The 22,260-nt window shown below is 38.9% G+C and overlaps 2 protein-coding genes across 4 annotated transcripts in view; one reads left to right on the top strand and one right to left on the bottom strand.

Annotated features, from left to right (window-relative positions):
• Nucleotides 1–1,706: 1,706 nt before the first annotated feature.
• On the bottom strand, nt 1,707–3,126 carry LOC6731366 (serine protease inhibitor 42Dd). 2 transcript variants are annotated; one of them, XM_016179717.3, is made up of 4 exons: nt 3,080–3,124; nt 2,181–3,022; nt 1,988–2,126; nt 1,707–1,928 (listed from the first exon to the last, which is right to left on the bottom strand). In XM_016179717.3, exons 1-4 carry the CDS (start codon nt 3,090–3,092, stop codon nt 1,786–1,788), a joined length of 1,137 nt encoding a protein of 378 aa, XP_016023970.1. In that variant the 5' UTR covers nt 3,093–3,124; the 3' UTR covers nt 1,707–1,785. The 2 variants fall into 2 exon arrangements, 1 of the variants encoding a protein (XP_016023970.1); XR_006542053.1 differs by having other exon boundaries at nt 1,988–2,122; nt 3,080–3,126.
• Nucleotides 3,127–6,425: 3,299 nt separating this feature from the next.
• Nucleotides 6,426–22,260, top strand: part of LOC6731363 (rap1 GTPase-activating protein 1) — a 78,048-nt gene continuing 62,213 nt past the window's right edge. Inside the window, exons 1-2 of one of the 2 annotated variants that reach the window (XM_016178751.3) lie at nt 8,264–8,652; nt 15,743–16,148. In XM_016178751.3, coding sequence (XP_016023968.2) covers nt 15,904–16,148 — 245 coding nt within the window. In that variant the 5' untranslated portion in view covers nt 8,264–8,652; nt 15,743–15,903. Of the gene's footprint in view, nt 6,764–8,263; nt 8,653–15,742; nt 16,149–22,260 lie in introns of those variants that run through there. The other variant, XM_039291020.2, reaches the window with a different exon arrangement.

Below are 22,260 nucleotides of genomic sequence, written 5' to 3'. Positions count from 1 at the left end.
AAGGATATCAAAAAGGTCCTTAAAACACGTAGGCGTTGGGCAGGCGTTTGACAATTTTTTATTATTTGTAAATTTAAATGCGTTTCCTTTGAACACAGCTGTTGCTTTCTAGATAACCCCGAACCGTCGACAGTTTGTTAATTATTTCAACCCAAACCGAGTGCATTTCCTTAATTTCTCGATGTTTAAATTAAGTTGTTGCCACATTTGTCTGGCCTTCCTCTATTTGGCGTTGAAAGTGCTTCATGTGGCAGCTCATTAATCCTGCGGCTGCTTCTTCTTTCCCCGCCACTTGTGGCACGTGTGTGTATGTGCGGGGGTGTCCTTGTACACGAGCTCTTGTGTCTTCCATATTCTTAATTAGTTGCGCACTTGTAAGCAAATCGTTTAGCTAAGCAATTTGTTAACTGCATGGATACTCCTCTAATTTCTGCCTCGAACCATTCTTAAAGTTCTCTTTGCCTTTCAATGCTCGCCACTCATAAATTAGATGGCCAAAAAGTTTCGTTTTCGCTTTATTGGCTTATCGCAAACTTTGAATAATCGACAACCTTTTCCAGCATTTCGTGGTATGAGTACAATACACCTAAAAACGCAAAGGGAATCGAAGTAGTTTATTTAATTTTATAAACATAACAAAATTTTTATGAAATATATTTTTCAAGTATAACCGAAATGGTTAAATTTGGAAAACGCTTCAGTTTAGTTTTACACAAAGATATTAAAAATCTTGAGATTCCCTTGATTGAGCACCCTGTTTGTTTGCCGAAATCCAACCTGTCCCAATAAAATTCCCAAGAAGGGAAGCCAAGAGTTTGCTAAGCAAACTTTTCATAGCCCCAGGCATTTCTAAGCGCAGAGGAACCAAAGAAAACAGCTACTGGCGTCACTTCCGGTGTCCTTCTTTATCCAGCGATATTCCTTCTAACCAAAAAGGAAAGCGCAAAAATTAAATTTAAGCTGATTTTGGATTTACCAGGATCCAGGAAGGGAAAACTCTGGCAGGGATTAAGAGCCGGAAAACGAGAACTGAAAGTCCAGCTGACAGACAATGTCCAATGTCTAATTTGTCGCGTGTCCAGCAAAAAGCAGCGGAATTTTCACGTATATTTTTTGGCAATTTGTTTCTTTTTCTTTCCGTATCAGAGTTAACAATTTTTTTAATTAAAACTTTGTTGGCTTGGCTTAGAATGATGACGCTGCTTGGCAACTTCTCTTCGAGCGGCTGAATTGCCGAATTTTTTTATTGCCCAAATATTGGTCATAATTAAGGCGATAAAAAATGACAGTGATAATTATTAGCCTGCCTCTCCAACCATCGACGCAGTACATTCCTTTTTCCTCAGTACATTTAGATGTTTCCATCCCGTTCTGCCGTCTTTTAATTTGCATTTTAATTTATGGGCGCCTATAACTTTTATCGACGTCGTTGTCTTTGCCTTTTTTGCTAAGGCCAAAAGGTCAAACAGCTGTGTTGGTCGGACTCTTCGGACGTCATTCCCTTGTCTGTCGTCGAGGGCCAATTAGCAGTTATATCGAATGGAGGATAAGGCAAAAGGTTAAGCCCATCTGACCGGGCACACATGGCTCCAAAAAAAAAACTATAAGACCTAGAAAATGTTCAATCGGTGGAAAGGAGAAATCTTTACACTGATATCGATTGCGGCTTTTTCACAGGGTTTAGATAAGTCTATAGTCCCTAAATAGGTGTTGGTAAATTTCTCATATTTTTAATATTTTCTTTTTTGACCTATAAAAAGTTAGTCGCATTTTGCTGGCATTTGATTACCACTGTGGTTGAACGATGTGACCCTGAAAGTAAATGACTTTGTTGTCATGAATTACGTAGTAAAAAGGATGATCAACAATGAACTCCATTGGAGGCAGTCTTAAATTGTCAATGGACTTCTTTCGGCGAGTAAGAATACCTAAAAGATACACAAATTACATAAATGACAGGAATCTTTGGGTAATTGTTATTACTAACCTGTTGCCGCAGAAGCTTCGCCACCCTTTTCATCGATCTTCAGGAAGGCCTTTTGCACAATTTTTTCGATCTTAGCACCAGATTCTAGCACTAGCCCATTCAAGTCAGCTGATGGCTTAAATACATCTCGAATGCCTAACTGAGGAAAGGTATAAATAATGTATACTAACTATATATATACATATATACTAACATTTTCAAAAATCCCCTTTAGCTGTGCACTACATTCGATTTTGAACTTGGGCAACTTAACATTTACGGATTTTTTTTCCAGTTCATAGTCGATAAACCCAACTTTCTCTTCCAGTTTCCTTAGACCATCAACACTGTTGGGCAGAATGATGCGCATGGAAAGAGTTGAGTTCCAGTAGGGTAACTCGATAACCTTTGCATCAATGTCATCGATGTCTGCTGATAGTAGGGATGCAGACAAAGTCATCATCTTCACCGGAATAATTTCGTTAGCTGATACATGGAAGTCGGCTACATGAGTTTGGTCGGCCTGAAACTTATACAGCCACTGGCCCTTGAAGTAGATTGCATTCACCAGGAATGCACTTGTATCCGGATCTAAATCCTTAGGTGAAACTATTTTCCGGATGATGCCACGCGTTCGATTTAATATCCAGCTATTGACTATCGCAGATGCGCTGACTGGATCGTCTAGGCGAATCGACTTGGCTTTGGCCTTGAAGGCCTTTCGTGCCACCTCATTAAACTCCGGTACAAGGCAATATTTCTTGTTCACATATATCCGAATGGCCAGATGCAGGATAATAGCCTTTTCGCGGCGCTTAAGGTCGTTTAAAAGGCTGCGATAGTTGTTTGCCACAAGTGTTTTGTTCTCAGGAAATTTCAAAACGTTTCTAAGCTCTTCGAACGTTTTTCCACCTGCTGCCATGTAAACCATGCTCATAATAATCTCAGCAGATATTGGCGAATAAATGAGGTTCTTTTTTGCATTTTCCGATGCCAGAATTCGATAAAAGTCCTCCCAAAATCCGCTCTCTACTGAGGTGACCAACAAAAGAAGATCTAAGAGAATTATACTGAATTGTTGCAGAATAAGGTATGACTTCGTTGACCGCTTACACAAGTATTTCATTTTAAGAGCGGCTTCAGACTGAACGGATATTAGCAGACCGTAAGGAAATAGACTGATAGTAGTAACTTAATTAAGAACGCCGATTTTTCATGGTGTATGTACTTTACAACACTGCATACTACAGTTCGACTGCTCTATAGTCATTGATTGTTTTAAGCTGCTTAAATATAATTATAATTTTGTAATGACTTCAAATAGAGCACACTTTTCACAGCTCCCCATTAGCCCCAATACATACTTCCGAACTCTCTGCGTTTTAATTCATGAACCCGATTCCTCTTGTTCTTCTAATGAACACATGTCAATTAAAGTCGCGGTCTCGTGTCTCATGTCCGTGGAATGAAATATGTTCGCCAGTCTCAGTCTTCAACTCAGTCCGAGACTCCTTCTCCAACTCTAACGTCAGATCCAGCTCAAACGTGCACTGATAAAATAATCAATTATAATAATTTTTTTTATTTTTAAAGTTTATTAAAGAAAAGTTCATAATGGAAAATCAATTAAGGCGTACAAAGTTAAATTCTTATCATCCTGAAGTCTGACACATAATCTTAAAGTATCTTTAATGATTCAATTCAGTAATTCACTTTTATGGCCCGTTTGAATAAATTTCATTAGTTTTTGAAGACAATTTTTAACAACAATCGTTAAATTGAAATAGAATATGTACATTTTTTTTCTGTGTAGATGCAAGTTTGCGTGCTTCGCGGCTGCCTGTGTTACGTTACGCACATTTTCGCGTATTGGTGAAGTCAAAGGGGGTGCTGCATATGTTTGTGGTGAATTTGGGGGGATAAAGAGGGGCATACAAGCGACAGCTTGGACATGTTTGCCTCAAACCCCTCAAAAAACGACGAACCAAAATGCAAGTGTCTCGCCTTACAGTCGCCCCCAACTCTTTCACTAGGTTTTTCTTTGAGCCTGATTTATGTCGTCGAGTGTCGCGGGTGTTGCGTGCCGGCACCCACAGCCCCCTTCTTACCCCTTCCTATAGACAGGAAAAAAACATTTTTAATAAATAAATATAAAGTTTAACAAAGAAATATTAAGCTTATTCCTGATCCTAAGCTATACGACTGTAAAGAAATATTTATAAAAAGAGCTATACATTATATATAGTATAAAGTTTTCACAAAATAGTTTTTACTTGAGCAGAATTTTAAGAACACACAGAAAAACCAAGAGTTTTTTCCAGTGCAGTTATCCGAGACTGCGGGCAGTGCAGTTTGAGTTTTTTTCTACTCTGCGGTCAGTTTGCTGTCTTCTTTCGATTGGCACTGAAGCGGAGCATGCGATTTCCGCTTTAATGTAATTTTGACAACGCACACACGATGCTCGAGCGGTCAGGGGGGTTGGGGGTGGTGCTGGGTGGTTGATGTCGGGGGGAGGTTGCAATTGAGTATCGTCATCAAGGAAATGTCATGATAAATCTTACTCGACTTTCCCGTGGCAGAAACCGTTACAGTAGCAACTGCGAATTCGATTTCGATTTGGGTTTTCGATTTCACTTTAAATCGGTTTTGATACTCTGTAATTAGGAGATCGCGATTAGGGGAAAATTAAACTTTAAAATTTAAAATATATCAAATATATAAAAACCGATAACAAGTATTATGAAAAATAATAGAAATACCATTTTATTTTGTGAATGCTTGCTTTTTTCAAAAAAGAGTATCTTGAAGCTACAACGACTTGATTTCTTTTTTATAATTTTCATATTTCCAGCTCTCTTATCGAGCGATTTGTTTTGCATGTTCCATTTATCTGATTTGCTGGATATTCGATTACCTGATAACTCGATTGCAGCGGCATTTAGCAGTTGTGGAACCGCTTTTCGACGCCACTGTCTCCATCCCCCCATCCACTGTAATGCACTTATTCTCCGTCCGTTTTTTGTGCATATTGCGACGCCCTTAAGTCTGTTTCCTTATCACCCTCTTTTCGAGAGCCATTAAAGTTCTTGGTGGTGACCCGCAGAATCGTAAACCCAGCTTGACTCATTGATGCATCGATGAGACATTTATATTTTCCAGTTGTCCCCACACTACTTTGTGGCATAGAAATGGGAAAAATCTGAGTAAAATCTACGCTTATTATGCGCAAATCAATTTCCCAGCACATGAAAATGTCAAACGAAGGTGTAAGAATCTGATAAGAAAAAATCTTGATGGATTGTTTAATTAATTAACCAAACTCTAAATGGTGATTGATTGGAGCATTGAACTAGACAATGGTTTCTATTCATGGGGCGTGTTAAAGGGGGCGGTGCTGAAAACCCTGAGATAACCGATAGCTGGAAATGGTAAATGAAAATAAATAAAGACGTCTCTATATGTACGGATTACACTTAATTTGTATATCGGCAGCAATAAAATGAAAACGAGCTGACTTAGCGGAATCCCAGCTCGGTCATTTATCGCCAGCAACGTAAAACTGAAATACAATGCAAAACTAGTAAAAACGTTTAACTGGCGCTTAAGAATGGAATATACCTTGTAAATTTATAAAAGGAACAATATTCATTTCTTTGGTGGTTTCTAAATTAAACATAAAAACCTAAACATTTTCTTAGTTAAGGCTTTTGAATTCTTATCAAATAAAACATATTAACCCTAAACAGGTGACAATATTTATTATTTATAGTACATCCTAGAGCATTTCGAACCATTGCATGATCGCTCTAAATACATATATTCCCAATTAAGATCAGAAATACCCGGTATGTTTAAAATAATGAAATTGCAAGAAATATAAGTAAATGCAGAAAAAAAAAACACTTCACAACAAAACGTGCGAAGTTATAAAAACAATGGAAATGGAAAGAGAGGGAGAGCAAAAACAAGCGAGGGAGAACGCTCCAGATAATGGAGCTCGGTTCTAAAAAGTCGGTTCTTGGGGCTCTGCTTCGATTCTTTGTTGCGGTCAGTCGGAGAATCGAAGGCGGCGCGACGCGACATCACATCGAAAGCCCAACGAAACGCGATTTATGCAACGAACGAATTCTAAATTATGCAAAAAAAAAATATATATATATAATAGATATATACTATAGTCACAATGTGTAATAAGTGGATATAATAAATCTAAGTGTATGCCCGGAATAGAAATGATAAGAGTGCCAATTCACAGTAAACAATATACATTTAAAATATAATATATTCTGCAATCTATATGGAAAGTAATAAAAAAATATATATTTCAATTAACTTACTAAATTCATTATAATAAACAAATTACTGGCAATTAATAGAATAAAGCAATAAAAAGTTGGTGGTGAATAAATAACTAAGTGTTAGTACATATTATCAAGTGTATTCTTTCAAAATTTAGTAGATTTAAGCGATAGAAATGAGTTCCTACAGGACATTGGTGGATCATGGTCATCCGATTTTAGTGGGAGGCTGTGAAATATCGCTGGCCTCGAGTTCGGCAACCAGTTCGCCCAAGCCACTACACCGGATGATCAAGTACTGGCGCAACAGTTCCGGAAAAATTCCGGGTCTCCGCAAAAGCGAGAGTTTCGCCGAGTACCGTCGCCATTCATCCAACACGGCTGCAATTTCGGGAGGATCAGGGGGCAGATCGAGCACTTCGAGTGCCAGGCAATTGCAATACCAGCGACTGGAGATGGAAAGCTGCGAGAATATAGATATGCTGACAGAACCACTAAGGTAAGTGCACTCAATTATAAAAACAAGTTTATTCAAATTTATTCATTAATAAAATAGTCATTTTTATGAGTGCCAAGATATTTTTATGAGGTTAATCTTTTAGAATTAGAGCAAGAATTTAAATTTTGCAAGGTTTTATTACCGATACATCGTAAGCAAATCAATTTTATTTCTTTCTCTTGTAAATCACTTCCATGGAGACCAAGATAAATGTTGAATGACCAAATACATATATGCATGCATTCCATACCTGTTTACATAGAAACTACCAAAGAAGTGGCATCCATTGTCTTGCGGTTCACTTTGATGTGTAACCCCAAAAATGTGGGGCATGCAACAGTTGGTTATCTGTTTTCTGGTTTTCGAAACGCCCCTCGCAGCTGCGGTTTATCGTGTGGTTATCAGCTGCTCGTTATCAGCCGCCAACGAAAACATCCACAAGCATGTGGATGATAAAAACGATGGAACAAGTGCAACACGCCGACGTCATTTTGTGGATTGTGGACACAGTTCGTGGGAGAACTGCATTGTTTGCAATTACAAATACAAGTCGTAAGTTAGTGAACGCGTGCTTCTTAATCCACAAATTGTTAGAATTGTAACAGAATATTTTAAATTATTTCTTTTCAATACTCAAAACCATGTCTTTATAAATAAACTAGTCATTCGATTTCATATTCTGTTTATTTGGGTTGACATCAGAAATCCAGAAAAATAGAATGGCCAAATTTGTAATAGTGGAAACAATTCCTTTTTCTCGCAAAAATCATGAACGAACATGTTCTGGAATAACTCCACTTCGAAATGGGGGAACCACGACTGTTTTTGACTCGTGCCTCTGTTTACTTATGTATTTGTGTCCCACGCCGGTTCCGGTTATTCGGTTTGTTTTGGTTATCTCTCGGTGGAGGGAAATCATTGCCTTCTGCATACTTTTGGGGTACACTGTGCAAATAATTAACTGGCAACTGCATTGCCGGCTTCTTTGAATTGCATTGTTTTCCAAACTGTTTACTTTGGCTAATGCGGGCAGCTCCCCTCTCCCTGGCAGCAACTCTTTCTGTTTGCCTAAACTGCGCGCATTTGGAATGTAAATAAATGTAAATAAACAAGAATTTCGCCCCCATGAAGGCAACAAAAGCAGTGAGAGCAGAACAAAACAACAAACTCGCTCTCTCGCCTCAACAAAAATGCAAAGTGCACGTACAGTTACGGTCACAGCAATAGATATTAATTGATATAAAACTAATGCATAACTATAGCATTACATGTTTTGCATGTTTTTTCATATATCATTCCACTCTTTTTTTCTGCGCTGCATTAAATAATCTTAGCTTCATGGTATGTGTGTACATAAATAAACTCTCCATAACCAGATCCACAGCCACTACTATTTTGGCCCCAATTGTGGAGTTTGTGGATCGCATTCGCCAGTGGAACCTGAAATCTGAGCTTCGTGCGCAACGATGTTGTTCGTCGCTCGCATTCGTGTTCGTTTGGGGCCAGACCCGCAGCTTTTCTGCTTTGCGACTCAGAGTCGATTTGTGAACCAACTCGTGTGGGCGTGCGAGCCAGCGAGTGTCCGACTGAGTGTGTGCGTGTGCGAGGACGACCGGGCGTGTGTGTGAGCGTTGTCGCGCGTCTGCGTCGCGAAATCCTGATATCGGGAATCGGAACAGGAATCGTAATATATTTCGGGTCTCCGGTCCAGCCGCTGCTGCGTCTTCTTCATTAGCTGTTCGAAAAGTAACGGTAGAACGCAAAGCAGTTGCCAGTCGGCAGCAGTGAAGAGAGCAGCACGAAAGGGAAAATCAAAACAAACAAGAAAATTGTTAAAAAGAAGAGCAAACAATAACAAACTCAAATACTCGAATATGTGAAAGTGCTAGGTAATCAATCAAACAAATTATAAAATTAATATAACCAATTAAGGCAATGATGATTTGTGGTTTTGAATTCTTGAAACAAGTGAACAAAAACAAATCATGCTAAGCGTAACACGCAAACTTTCTTCAACAATTAATTTGCAATTGATCCCGCTGAGGCGGTTTCCTAAAAAGCCTAAACAAAAGATAGAAAACGAAAGCAATAAATAGGCAAACAATAAACAAAGTGTTTGACGAACTTTTAATTGAACGTGTGTGCTTGAATAACAACAAATTGAAATCGCATTTGTTGGTCTTATCAAAAAAATTAGAAGCGAAAGTGGCAAAGGTGTCAAATGGGCAAGACAAATAGAAATCAAAATAAGTCTGCCAAAAAAAGACGGCTGCATAAATACGCGCACGTAGTTAAAAGTGAAATTTTTAAACAAAAATCGTTGGCTGAAATTGAAATTTAACGAGCAAAGAATCCAAAAGCAGAAGCGAAGAAAGTGTTGAAAACAAGTGATATCGTGTGCGTAATATTTTGTGCAATTCAATTACGAAAATGCCATCCAATAACAAGTGCATAAAATGACGGAATAACATAATCAGCACAGACAAATGTCAAACCCCTGAAAAGAAACTACGAATGAGAAATATTCATAAAGAGAAATAACCACAAAAAAGTTCCGTTTTTGTCTCATTCCTCTCCCTCTTTCTTCATCTCGTTTTTGGCGGTTCCCGAGTTTTTTCTTGTGTTTTGTTTTCAGTGTTTTCGGAGTTCGATTGAAATGCGTCACGCATGATTATTACGTGTATTTTTGGTTTTTATAACCATTTTATCTTCCTGCGATCAGTTTAAAATTGTGTTTCTTTATTTGTTGTGATTTATGTTCAAGTTGTGTGAGGTGATTGCAGTTATAAGTTAACTCAACAATTGGAAATGTTGATGTGAAATCCGATTTTTTTTAAAGGGGTGAAAACATTTGAAGATCATGTACCCCAACAGGTTTTTTTATTTAAAACAAAAAACGGGATTGCATATTACTTCCCATAAAGGAATTCTGAATTTATTAAAGATCTTTGCAACGTGGTATCAACTTATTCTGGTCCTAATTCTTCAATTAATATTTAAATTTATTAGAGTTGTTATGTGAAATGAAAGTGGAATAGTTTCCAACCAACTCCATCGGGAAAAGCGTTTTTTTCTCGTCATTCACTCGCAAAAATGCAAATTAAAATTCACGCATTTTCCACCTCTTTTTGTGCCCTGTTCGCCTGTCCCGTTAAATGACAATGTTGCATCTTCTTCTGCTTCTACTACTCCTCCCATTCTTTGCTACTGCTGTTGTTGTTGTTTTCCTGTTAATATGCATAGCCGGCGGTCAAAAAGTAAAAAAAAAAAAAATGTACATATGATGGTAAATTCGCAGAGCACGTGAATTTCTTTTTGGCTTTTGAAACGGGTTTGGCCTGAAATGATTTCAGTTTGTGTTGCCGTGTTTTCTGCTGTTGACTTTTCATTTTCGTTAAATTTTTTCTCGATTTTTGTCTCGCTGCTGCTGCAGCTTGCAAAAATATTTATTGGCATGTGTGTGCGAGTTTTGCGACTGCTGTTTTGGTTGTTTGCTGTTTTCACTGCTTTGCCAGCTGCAGTTTTCTGGAATTTCAGTTGCTCTTTCGAGAAAACGGGGTAACACGAGCTGTGCGAGTCGCTCCATCATAAAAATCATATTTTTTATAGACACCAGGTGGCCGGACTTTGATATGGAAAAGTTTGTTAATGTTTGCACTCTGAGTTAATTGATAATGTAAATAAAAGTAGCTTATTCAAAACCTTCAGGTATAAACATATTTCCAATTAAATAAAAAATTCCTAATATATTTTATAATATATAATATGGAAATTTTTAATTTCAATAAAGATTAAACTATTAGATCACAAACATAAGTAAGTTGAGGTCTTTAAGAGTATCCATGGTTCGTAGAATAAATAGTCCCCCCATTCCGAGCTCACCTGGATACCCTGCTCTTTTCCTTTGTTTGCTTTTGCCTGTTGCATTTTTGGGGCTCCGAATATTTGTTGCAGTTCGTTCCGAGGGCGAAAAAGGTAAACGACAGCTCATCAAATATTCATGCCATTCGTGAAGAGATTCTCGCTGCCCGAATCGGATGTTTGCCTTTTGACAGATATCTTTTTTTTTTTTTTGGTTTTGGGGCGGGGGAGTCCGCTGAAGAGCCGCCCCATTGAATCTCTTTGGGATGTAAAGTAAACCTCAGCGATGCGGAATGTAAATGAACTCGAGAAGCAAATTGGCCTTGTCGCTCGGTGTGAAGATACGGACAATAACAGAAAGCTGTGAAAAACAATCGCAAGAAAACAGCTGCTTTTTGGCCACATCTCTTGCTATCTGCTTCTGATTTCCCGCCGCCTTCGTCTCCTCCGCTTCTCGGTTTCTTGGACTCTACACCTCCGCTTCTCGGATTCTCCGGCTGTCCATTCATCGTTCTGCGTCTGTCTGGCCCATCAATTGTCTTGTCATCCCTCTCACTTTTCGCCGCCTCCCTTTCTCGCCGCCACTCGAGAGTTCAAGTTGAAGTGCAGCCAGCACAAAAGCTTGGCTCAGAAAGAGATGGCGTCAGGGGGAAGGCGAAAGAGGTGGATAAGCCTCGCCGTGTCATTCGCCTGCATTGATTTTGGATTCCCTTTCATGACCAGTACTCAAAAAGGCAAGGGTATGTTGGGACCTTGGATACAGTATGCATCCTGTGGTCCTTAAATTTCAGCATATAAAAGTTGCGAAACTTATTTCTTCAGGTTAGATCTAAATGTTTTAGGATCGAGAATACATTCTTTAAAGTTAAAACATATTTGTAATAAAAGCAAATTAGTGGGTAACTTAAAGTCCATTTTCGATCGTCTTACTTAGCCTTTGTAGGCTGCTGCAAAATTTACCGTTTTGCCAATGCGTTGTGTGTTGGCCCCTTGCTTATCTCAACTGCCGCAGATCCCCCCTCACCTCCTTTTGCGTTTATTCGTGGAAAAACACACGCGAATTTAATTTATGGGGCGTGTGCCGCCGCTTCTCCCATGACATGGCCCAGTGCCAAATGGCTCGCATCCGAATTGGAAATGGAAAAGTCGGCCGGTCGGCGGGGAGTGTCTGCCTCTGCGTTTAGTGCTCACTTTAATTGCCTTTGCCACGATTTTTCTATATTTTCCTCCTTTGTTTACGACCTGTTCGCACCTGGGCCAAAAATAATAAAGTATACAGTTTAGTGGTCGAGTTTCTAACGAAAACATGATGCAACTTATATTTTTTTAATAATTTCGTTATTACTATTACAAGCCAAGGTCGTTCTCTAAAATGAGGCTTTGAAGTTTTTTGTTTTTTTTCGGGATTCAAGGGTTATGGGGTGGTAAATCCAAACATTATGGCAACAAGGTGTTTTGAAGGTCTTCTTTGGTCTCAAAAAATATTCCTGTACCGAGATATAAATAATCGGAAAAGGTCAAATGATATTGAACATAATACTTTATTTGGATTACGGTTTAATAGAAATTCTTTAAAAACGGGAATTGTGCATTGTGTTTCATAGTTATTGAGTCCACAAAGTTAAAATGTAATTAGTACCTTCCTTAAAAGCATTAAAACTTTTATCGTACGCCTGAAATGTCAAAAAAATTAAACCATGTGTAAACGGTGTACCTTCAACTAGTTTCAGTATCTCAAACTCCTAAGCTGCTACATCAGTTTCCCATTAGAGTTCACTTACAAGCACAAATATCTACCATTTTCCGTGTTCGACATAAAGTAACTCCCCCGTTGAATTTGGAAAGGAGGTTTTGGTGGGTGTAGTCAAGGTTGCGCCCATCCAAAAGCTGATTATTCAGCCAAATTGGCAGCCGATAAGATAAGATACCTATGGCATACAGCCGACACAAACCGATACCAAACCAGAAACAAAAACAGAACAGAAGTCACAATCAACTAGAATTGCTCTCACAGAAGTTGTTGCCCCACAAAAAAAAAAAAAAAAAATAGAAAACCGGAGCAACTCGGTCTGCCAACAGCTGTTGATGTTTGTTAGCCAGGCTACGAGAAAAATAACACAAGACCCAATATGAAACCAAGCCGGAGAGCATAAGACAAATTTGTTTACAGAATTTGTCAAGGCATAAATATTTAAACACGTGTAGCAAAGTAACAAGCAACCAATTTTTCAGTCCTAAATTCTCCCACTTAACAGGAAAATGGGGAAATGTACACACGGAAGGAAACCAAACTTTGAACTTGCAAAAGTGTGGTGTAGGAAAATGGGTGGAAGCGGATGTTGTAGGAGTGTATTCAGCGGCTTAAAATATTCCAAAAATTTCCCGCTTGGAATATCATTCACTTGGAGATTGATAAGAACCCGCCTTTTTATTTCCGATAAGACTAGAACAATATACCACTTGGTGACTCAATGGCAACTCAAACACTTTGTTTATGACGTATCGACACAAAGTTATAACCATAAAGTACTAACTGAAATCTGATTGCGAAACGTTGACGCAATTATTTGTTGGGGAAAATTAAAAAATGAGGCTGCCGAAAGTTGTGCTTGTCGAGCACTTGACACACTTATCACGGTTTGATTGTTTTGCGATAACGTGATAATGAAAATAAAAGTAAGAAAGTAGATTTTGGCTGAAAGTAAGGATATAAATGCATAATAAATCGACCGATCCCAAAAGATGCTCCAATAATATTTACAAAATTCTAATCGAATTACTATATACAGTTCAATTGTGCGCAACTTTTCCGATAGAGTTCACATAACTTTGTTCTATTCAACCACATATCGTCTTCAAAGAGACTGTGTAAACAACAGAAACTTTGAGGATGGGAGTTTTGGCTTCATTAACCCAATCACACAGTAAGACAGAGAAAAACAAAAATAAAAATATCGAGAAGAAATCCGCACAATTTCATTTGCAACTCGGATCACAACACATCAATAAAAATGCCAAATTGAATGAGCAACAATAAAAAAATTATCATTGTTTGGGTGACACACTTGCCTTCTATTCCTCCGCATTCTCGCCATTCATCCCATATTTTCATCCATGATAAAGGCCACCCACTGGGTGGTTTTGAGAGACTGGAATCAACTATTAGCCCAGCAGCCCACACGATTCGCCAGATTTTGCCCCTGCGATCCCCTCTATTCGGTTGACATTAATTTGTCCACAGCCAACAAGCGCAACAACAAATGAATGAATATAAAATTTTTATAGATTTTTTTCTCTTTTTACTTTGGCATGACACCATAAAAGGTTGTCGTCGCCGACTTGGGGGCGGTTGCTGAGCCTGATTTAAATAAATTATTCTATATGCGTTTTTTATAATGCAGCCGACAGTGCCCCAAAGAATTATTTAGCACTTGCGCTCGCAAATTGTTTTCTACGCTACGTAATTCAATTTCATTTCGAGTTGAGTTCATTATGATGTTTTTTAGCCATTATTGTTATTTTTTTTTTATCATTCTCACCTGAGTGCCTGTTGCTTTTTTTGCGGAAATGACGAATTTGCAACAACGGAAGTTGCGTGTTGAGGCCGAAAGAGATGGGCGCAAAAATTTTGATTGCTCTTAATGCGATTTGAGTCGAAACGAATTATATATATATTTATTTTATTTTACACTGGGTAATTGCATTACAGAGCTTGCGAGGTATCTCAATCCGGGCAAGTGATTTGCCAAATGTTGCCGAGAAGATTCAAAGATTTGCCAATTTAGGTCAACGGCAATGGAGGCGCATTTGGCCAAAAGTGAAGTAATCATATCAGCAGTTGGGTAATATTTGCCAGATTTTGCTTGGATGCGTGCACGATAAATCCAATCAATTAAGTGGAGCTTAAGATTAGGCATTTATGTACACAAGCAATTAGGCGCATTCACAAAGTTGAGTTTAACTTTAGTTTGGAAATGATTAAATTTAATTTTGAATCATGCTTTCTTATCACAGTCCATTTATTTTTCTAAAATAAATGCACCTTAATTCTATTTCATGGCTGCTGAAGTTTGGCGTTCAGTAAAAGTTAAGCGCTCCTGCCCCCTTAAATTTCTCCGAACAGTTAAGCAAGCCATAAGTGGCTTAAAGCAAGTGCATCTCATCTCCTCTTGGTCGTAACAGGCTCACTTTTATCAAATTCTAGCTTGTCTACCTTTGACTAACCCTCTTATCACCACCCCAGCCCAAAAATCTGCCATAATACCATTCACAACTCTCGTTATGTACGCACATTACCACTTAAGCGAGGTGCCTGGCCTTGGCTAGGAAAATCCGGGAATTGCAGGAGTAACTCCATGGACTTCTGACGGCCAGATGCCTTCAGTCAATGCCGTAAATCATAAATCATCTCACCCGGTTTTTGTGGTGGGCGGCACTTGGACACGTGCGCCATCGCATTACCTTTTTGGGGGGGAAATTTTCACAATTTCCTTGGGTTGTTTTAGACCTAAGCCAATTTTCAGTGGGGCAGGTTCAAGCCGAAGTTTTCTTGCCGCTTTATGAGGGCTTATTGCGGGTTCCCGGAAGGTGGGGACATGGGGTCTAAGTGACTGCCCTGGCAAGTGGTTATGCCTTGGGGTTTTTCCTTTCGTGAAAAACATATGCGGGTTGTTTGTTGTCTCCTCTCTGTTTTGCACGCATTTTCACGCGCTTTTCCTCGCTCGGCTGGGCAGGGAGTTTTCAGCCCCGGCATTACTTTTTAATAATGTGCACTTAAGCCTCACCCAGAATCCACATTCATTTACCTTTGAGTGATTTTCTTTGTTTTTGAAGACAAGATTTTTTCTTACCGCGTTTTACGACCATCACGTCGGGCAGCATAAACTTATTAAATTTCCATTCTTTTATTGCTGGCCACATAAAATTCGGTTTCACAACGGTTGTAAAACATGCGTAAGGAAAATTCGACTCAAGTGACCGCAACCTGAACTTTAATTAATCGGGAAAAGATAAAACCAGAGTGAGCGAAGAGAAAGAAGAATGAAAGGAAGGAAACCCACATGCTGAAAAGTGTTGTGCTATAAATTTAACTTCATTTTTATTTCCCCCCCTGTGCAGAGCAGCAAAATGAAAAGAGTGAAGTGAACCCATGTGAAAAACTGAATCCATTTAAAGGAAAAAACCAAAAGCAAACAAAAACACACAAAACCAAAAATACTTCAAAACCAAAAATACGAAACCAAAATCAAAACAACGTCAGTCAATCAAATCCATCAATCATGCTGAAGATACATATGCTGGAGCAGGTCGTCAACACGGAAAATGTCTGCGAGAATGCCCAGGAGCTATCACCAAAGCGCAAATTGGCGGGTCAGGGGCAAGTGGGTGGTGGCAGCTCCTCCTCCAACGGGGGCACGCCCACCGTCTCGGCCACCTCGTCGCCCCACCATCAGCCCACGCCCCCTCAGCGGCACATTCACACGGGCGGTGGCAAGAGCGTCAGCCAGGGATCATCACCAGCTGGGTACGTAAGCAAATCTCAAAACGAGGGGAGTCCCTTTTATAATTTATAAAAATATTAAAAAATATTCACTGATATCAATTGTAAGGAAAATAGATTGGAAACTGATGAAAGTCATGAAGGAAAAATACATTCCATTTGAATTATAATTTTTAAATTGAAATATTCAGTTTCCTGGTTTTCACCTAATTGTGACAGCTGGATCCACAATCAGTATCTTTGTAGCTTTTGTGCAATCTGTCGAATGATAGATGCGTTTTTGATGAGGGCTCCCTTTGGGTTATTTTCACCCAAAGCAAGAGCACTACTCTCTTTTTGTATGCCATTTTCCTGTTGTCACATTCCTTTGGTCGCTGCGGTTGACTGACGTTGTCATAATGGGTGCATCGTCCAGCGGTTTTCCAGTTTTCCCTTCTCCATTGCCAACTTTTGTTGGCCAGTTAACAAATTTCACCGCAAATGCAGTTATTTTCTTTACGTTTGCCTTGATGAGTTGGGGGTTTTGCGTTGAGGTGTGGCTAAATGGAAAATGGTTAATGCGTTTGCCAGGCATGAATTGGGTGTAAATTGGATGGAGAAATTAAGCTACTGGAATTTTAAAGTATTCATTTATATTTATATTCATTCTCAAGTTTGCATGGCAACAATATTTAGTATTCAATATGTAGAAATACAACTTGATATTGCAGTCTTGAAGTGTGACACTTTTGGACAATTGACAAGTTCAGTATCAGTGTCATAAGACACTTTCTGTCTTATCGGCAACTTAACTTTTCAATGGCATCAACGTGTCCATCAAAACCACATTTTGGTTCGATAAGTTTGAACAAATATAGTATCTGTTTTGAGAGCTTTGATTGACAATATACTATTGAAATTATGGAAAACTTTGTTGCACAAGTTCTGGTTCTACTACTTTCTATCTCCCTCCACTCACTCTTCATTTCATTAGGTTTTTCTTCTTATATATTTGACAACTTGCTCCACCCACTGCATTTCATTTTACGTTGGCAGTTGTGTTTCTACTTTCTGAGCTCCATTGTTGGTCAGCTCTCTTACGAGGTATTCAGCTTAGATGCCACCCAGTTTTCCCCCCGTTTCCCTTTCCTTTAACTTAAAATTTCTTGGCCATTCCTTTGCGGCTTGTTATTTTCGCATTAGAGTCTGGTAATTGATACCTTGCGGATGGTTATGGCTTTATGGCTGTGAGAGCGACACATCAAGGCAATGGTGGGGAAAATCTTGGCAAACAATGGACTGGGGTCCCTGCCTGGGGGCGTGGCCGTGGGCACAGTTTTGTTAATAATTATTATATCCACAAGCTGCATTGTCACATTGTCGGTGGTGAATGGAGTGAGAGAAGAAAAAACAAAAAAAAAAAACTGAAAGCCGAAACAGAAACAATTTTCATTTTCATTTCTCTTGTCTCCTGAACTTGACAATCAAAGGGGATTTTCATATCTTTTGTTTTCCACACCCTCTACCATCCCCCACCCACACAAGACAATTTTCTTTCAATGCTCCTCTTTTTACTTTGGGATTTTCTCTGTTAAAAACATAATATTCAAAACATAAACACTTCCGTTGGCGCCCTTCATTACCCCAACAATCCTTCTTGTTTCTTCCCTTCGGCGAACTTAACTTTGTCTTCAATACAGAGAACAAAATGAAACTATTTTATAAGAAAACTAATGGAAACGTTTCCACTTCTTAGAATTTTTTGTTATATCAAAGTACATATCGGACTTTCGCACACAAATGTTCCTCTATATAATGTCTCCCTAAAATTGATCTTAATATATTAATTAAAAATCAGTTGAAGACCTAATGATACTTTTTTTTCGTGTGCAATGCCTTTGACTTTTGGCTATTTTTGACTTAATTACTTGGGGCTTATGGGCTTGCCTCGGTTGCTTCTTTCTTTGTCCCTTGCTGCATTATTTATGCCTAACATTAGTCGGTATTTTTCGTAACACCCCAGCCCCTTTGGCTTTCCAACAATTTTTGATTTATCTCGGAGTTGTCTGAGACTCGTGTCTTCTGCCGCTGCTCCCATTATGCCACCATTTCCATTTCCATCCTCATCTGCAACTTCGTGTTCATCTCCATTTCATTGGGGAGCTACAGCTAGTTGACCCCGAAACGCTTATTCTTCTGCCTGCGAAAAGGGGGCCAACGCAGTTAGCCCAGTTAAAAATCAACTTGGCCGACTGCCTGTCAGTCAAATGCGAGACCAAATTGGAGTTCTGTTTCGGGTTCTGTTCCATTCGGTTTCTTTGGATTCGAGTTCTCTTCGGCCATTTGAAAAGGCATTTTCTGGCTAATTTATATGCAAAGATTGCGCCAAATAGCTGAACAAAAGCAACAAACATGACAACAACAATTATGTGGCCAGCTGACCGGGCCAAACCATTTATCACTTTCCAATTTTTTCAACATTTATTCGGTTTTATATTTCTGTGTGTCTTTTTTTTCCTTGTCTTCGTTCGTAGTGTTTGTCTTTAATTTGGAAAGATAATTTGGCATGTCAGCAGCTTTAATATCGTAGCACGAGATGTTATCTGTCCTTGTCTAGCTCTACGCCCAATGTTTTTGATATTTTTGTGGGTGGTTTTGAGCTAGGAAATATCTAACAGTGATGTCTGGGAATATTGGCAAGTGCATGCCATAGAGAACTGATGTTAAATCAAAAATGTTACAAAAATGTATATTTATAAAAAAAAAAACTCTTTTTTGTGTCCAAGTGTTTATCTTTCCTTCAAACTGACACTGTAAATTAGGTCACCGAACTGAAGGACTTGCAGTGACATCCATCTCCATAAGGCAGGGTAGAGTTGTAGGAAAAAGGACAACAATCGCGAAGGACTTGCACGTGACTTTTTCGCGACTTCATTTTACTTCACTTGAGGCCTACCCCGATTTTACTTCGGACTCAACTTTGTTATGCCAGAACACGAGGCCCTCGACATACGTGATTTTCACCCAAAAAGACACAATTGACCGGAGAAAAAATGGCCAGGTATTCTGAATCTTGATAAAAAAGCCAAGCGCGAAGACCAAAAAACCCCTTAGAAAACGTATAACGGATGAAAAAAAGAAACTTGTCATTGGGCCAAGTGGTATTCGGCAATGCCAAGTTCACGATTGCCGATTCAATTGTGATTTCATACCATTTCAGTTACGAAGTTCGAGCAGGAAACTAGTTTGGTCGGCAGAGATCAATTGGGGCTTTGGTTTGTACAGGCCCATAATCTCTCTAAATTTTTTAATTTATTACCACGCTCTGACAGCTGACACATGAGTGGGAGGAGAGTTCAAAAGATGCTGACAACAATTAAATTAATGTCAAGGCAGCAAACGCCCCAAGGAAAATCAATAAAAAAGAAACAAGAATGGGGCGAAACGAAGGAACAACCTGAGGGAGCAGTGCACCGAAAACAATTGTGTGCCAATATTTTTTTTTATTTTTTCCAAAAAACGTTGAAAGAAAAATATTCAGTTTGCTATCTGAATCAATGAGATACTTGTATTACAAACTGTTTTAGCTTGTGTAGTTCGCTTCCAGGTTTGAGTTTTTAGGATGCGCTCTCGGTGCCTATTAATTTCAGTGTTGGAAAGGAAATAGGGACCGGAGCATAGGCCTGTGGTGATTTTCCGTGCCGGTGAACCTGGCTGACTGACTTCGTCTGGGTGTTTGCTTTGATGCCTCCACTAATTGGGCAAAACTTCTGGGCAACGTTCCATTTCGGTTCTGCTAAAAGAGGTGAGATATGTATGTCCTCCTCATTCACACCCACTAGCCCCGTCTCCCTCTTTCTTTGCAGTTTGACGCTAATTTATGCCCACAAACCCCAGACAAACTGATGTAACTTTTGTTTTCTATTTACCATTTTTACTCTCATACAAAAGTCACCTTTGTTTGTTATGCAAAAAGAAACGAGTACATAAAATCAAACAGAAATCGCTTCTGTCTTTGTCTGAAACTGTCTTTCTTATGACTTATGCATGAGGTTTTTATGGTTAAGTTCGCTGGGTTTGTGGAGCAGCAACAAAACTCGGTATTTGAAGATTTATCTAAGCATCTGTGCCATTTTGCTACCGTGGAACAGCATTTTGGGAAATTATCCAAATGGAAAATGGGCTGGGAAGTGCTGAATATGAATTAGCATATGATTTAACCTTAAATAAATGCAATACTCCTGGAATTTAATCCAGAGGTGTGACATTCTTAGAAGAGTTTGACTGAATACTCAAAAATGAGTTGTAGAATTTGCTTCTCACCGCTAGCAAAATTTTCGTTCTTTACATAATGTCTTGGTAATTAAATAAAATCGGTGACTTCAAACTAATTCAACAAGTTTCCGCCTTTCTCTAATTTAAGACTTATGCCATATCTCTCTATTTGCAAGAAATTCTTTGCAGTCTAGAAAATCTGCACTCAAATCCCATTTAAACCAAAAATATTCATGGCCATTAAAAACGTAATCATGTGAATAAATCAAATGGTGTCTCGTAAAAGAGCAAGCATAAAAAATGTGTGAGAAATCAGCCAAATCTGCAGCTCATCCAATTTCTCCTAATGAAGTGAAAGAGCTGACAGCGAAAAAAAAACTCCTCTGCCAGAGGCAATTTACTGCACTTGGTGAATTTTGTATCTTATGGATGCGGCGCTGCATCTGACGGATGCAAGTCAACGTCATCAGCGTGGCTCCTTCACTGCTAACCCAATTACCATGCAGCATAAACAAATTTCCACTCGCTGGGCTATCTCTTTCCCGATTTTATGGACCTTTTTCCATGAAGCTCGCAGACAAATTGCCAAGAAAAACACTCTGAACAACAAGTGTTGGCAATTCCACGAGAAGGGGATCGACTTGGAGGTTGCACGGGCCTGAAACAACACAGAAGAAGCTGAAATCTTTATGAATTATTAATTGGAAATTGTAAACGGAGACACAAGTGGCAAAGGGGGAGAAATGACAAAGTTATAAAAGTTAAAATCACTTGCACAAACTTTTACATTTTGCGGCGTCTTGCGGGCACAGCTAAACATTCTTGTTGATGGATGCAAATATCAAATTGATGTGACATACAATTTTCATAAATGGGTGAAGCGTCCCAGAAAAGAAAAAAAATAAACGACAACGAAAACTTTGACGAGTTCCAAAAATTCAAGTGGGAATTGTCATTGAACTGTGGCTTGTTGTTATTTTCGTTGTTGCGTAGAGTGAATAATGGAAAAGTTTTTGGGCAAAGTTGAAACAACTTTTTTATTATCATAGAATGCTATCAATTTTCTGCAAAGAGTTTTAAAAAAAGAGGCTAATAACTGAACTTTTTATATTTATTATTGAAATATTTAACTTTGTATTTAAAATTTCTTTTTTTAATAAAATAGATAATATTTTTATAAAGTTTTTTCGTCCGTTTCCTTAATTTCTCCATTCGAAATGAGTTTAAATGGGCCAATAACTGCTTATAGAACTTAACTATTCGTAAAGCATATCGTTGGCTTAAAAAGATACTTGAAACAGAATAATTGTATTTTCCGGACAAGTTAATTACATTTGGCAACAAGAAGTAAGAAACTTTAGCAATATATTTTTTGCAGATACTTGTAGCGATAGGCAATGTTTACATATCTCAGTCAGTGGGTCAGAAAAAATCCGCCACCGACGCCACTTGAAGCGTTTTTGGCATGCTTTTGTAGCCACTTGGCAGCGGACCAAAAATAGTTGGCTCACATTTGATTGAGATACTACCTCCAAGAAACAGATGCTCAAGCTCCGGCTACCGTGGACAAGACACTTGCGGTCAGCCATTTAGGAACGCGCAACCGGTTTGCTTTATGCTCCATGTGTGTGGCTGGCAAATGAGCGACAGTTAAATTGATTAGCGAGCATTAGTTCAGGAATTAAATAAGAGGAATCGGATAAAAGAAAGTCATCGACGGCCAAGTTCATTGTTGAGGTGGTCAGAGAAGAGGGGCGTCAAACGGGGTGGCAGGTGGGCAAGATGAAGGTCATCGCATAGCATCACTTCACACACCGCATCGCATCGCATCAATGGAAAATTATGCAATTTATTGGATGCCGAAGAAAGAAGATGCTTTGCT

The sequence above is a fragment of the Drosophila simulans genome, chromosome 2L, assembly GCF_016746395.2.
Source record: "Drosophila simulans strain w501 chromosome 2L, Prin_Dsim_3.1, whole genome shotgun sequence".
In the NCBI taxonomy this organism is placed as follows: Eukaryota; Metazoa; Arthropoda; class Insecta; order Diptera; family Drosophilidae; genus Drosophila; species Drosophila simulans.
This window is presented reverse-complemented; position numbering and strand designations above follow the sequence as displayed.

Excerpts from the sequence above, each read along its gene's own strand:
- LOC6731366 (XM_016179717.3), bottom strand. Across the intron at positions 2,127-2,180 it reads TAAAGGGGATTTTTGAAAAT|TTAGGCATTCGAGATGTATT; the intron begins GTTAGTATATAT and ends ACCTTTCCTCAG. Across the intron at positions 1,929-1,987 it reads CGAAGCTTCTGCGGCAACAG|GTATTCTTACTCGCCGAAAG; the intron begins GTTAGTAATAAC and ends TGTATCTTTTAG.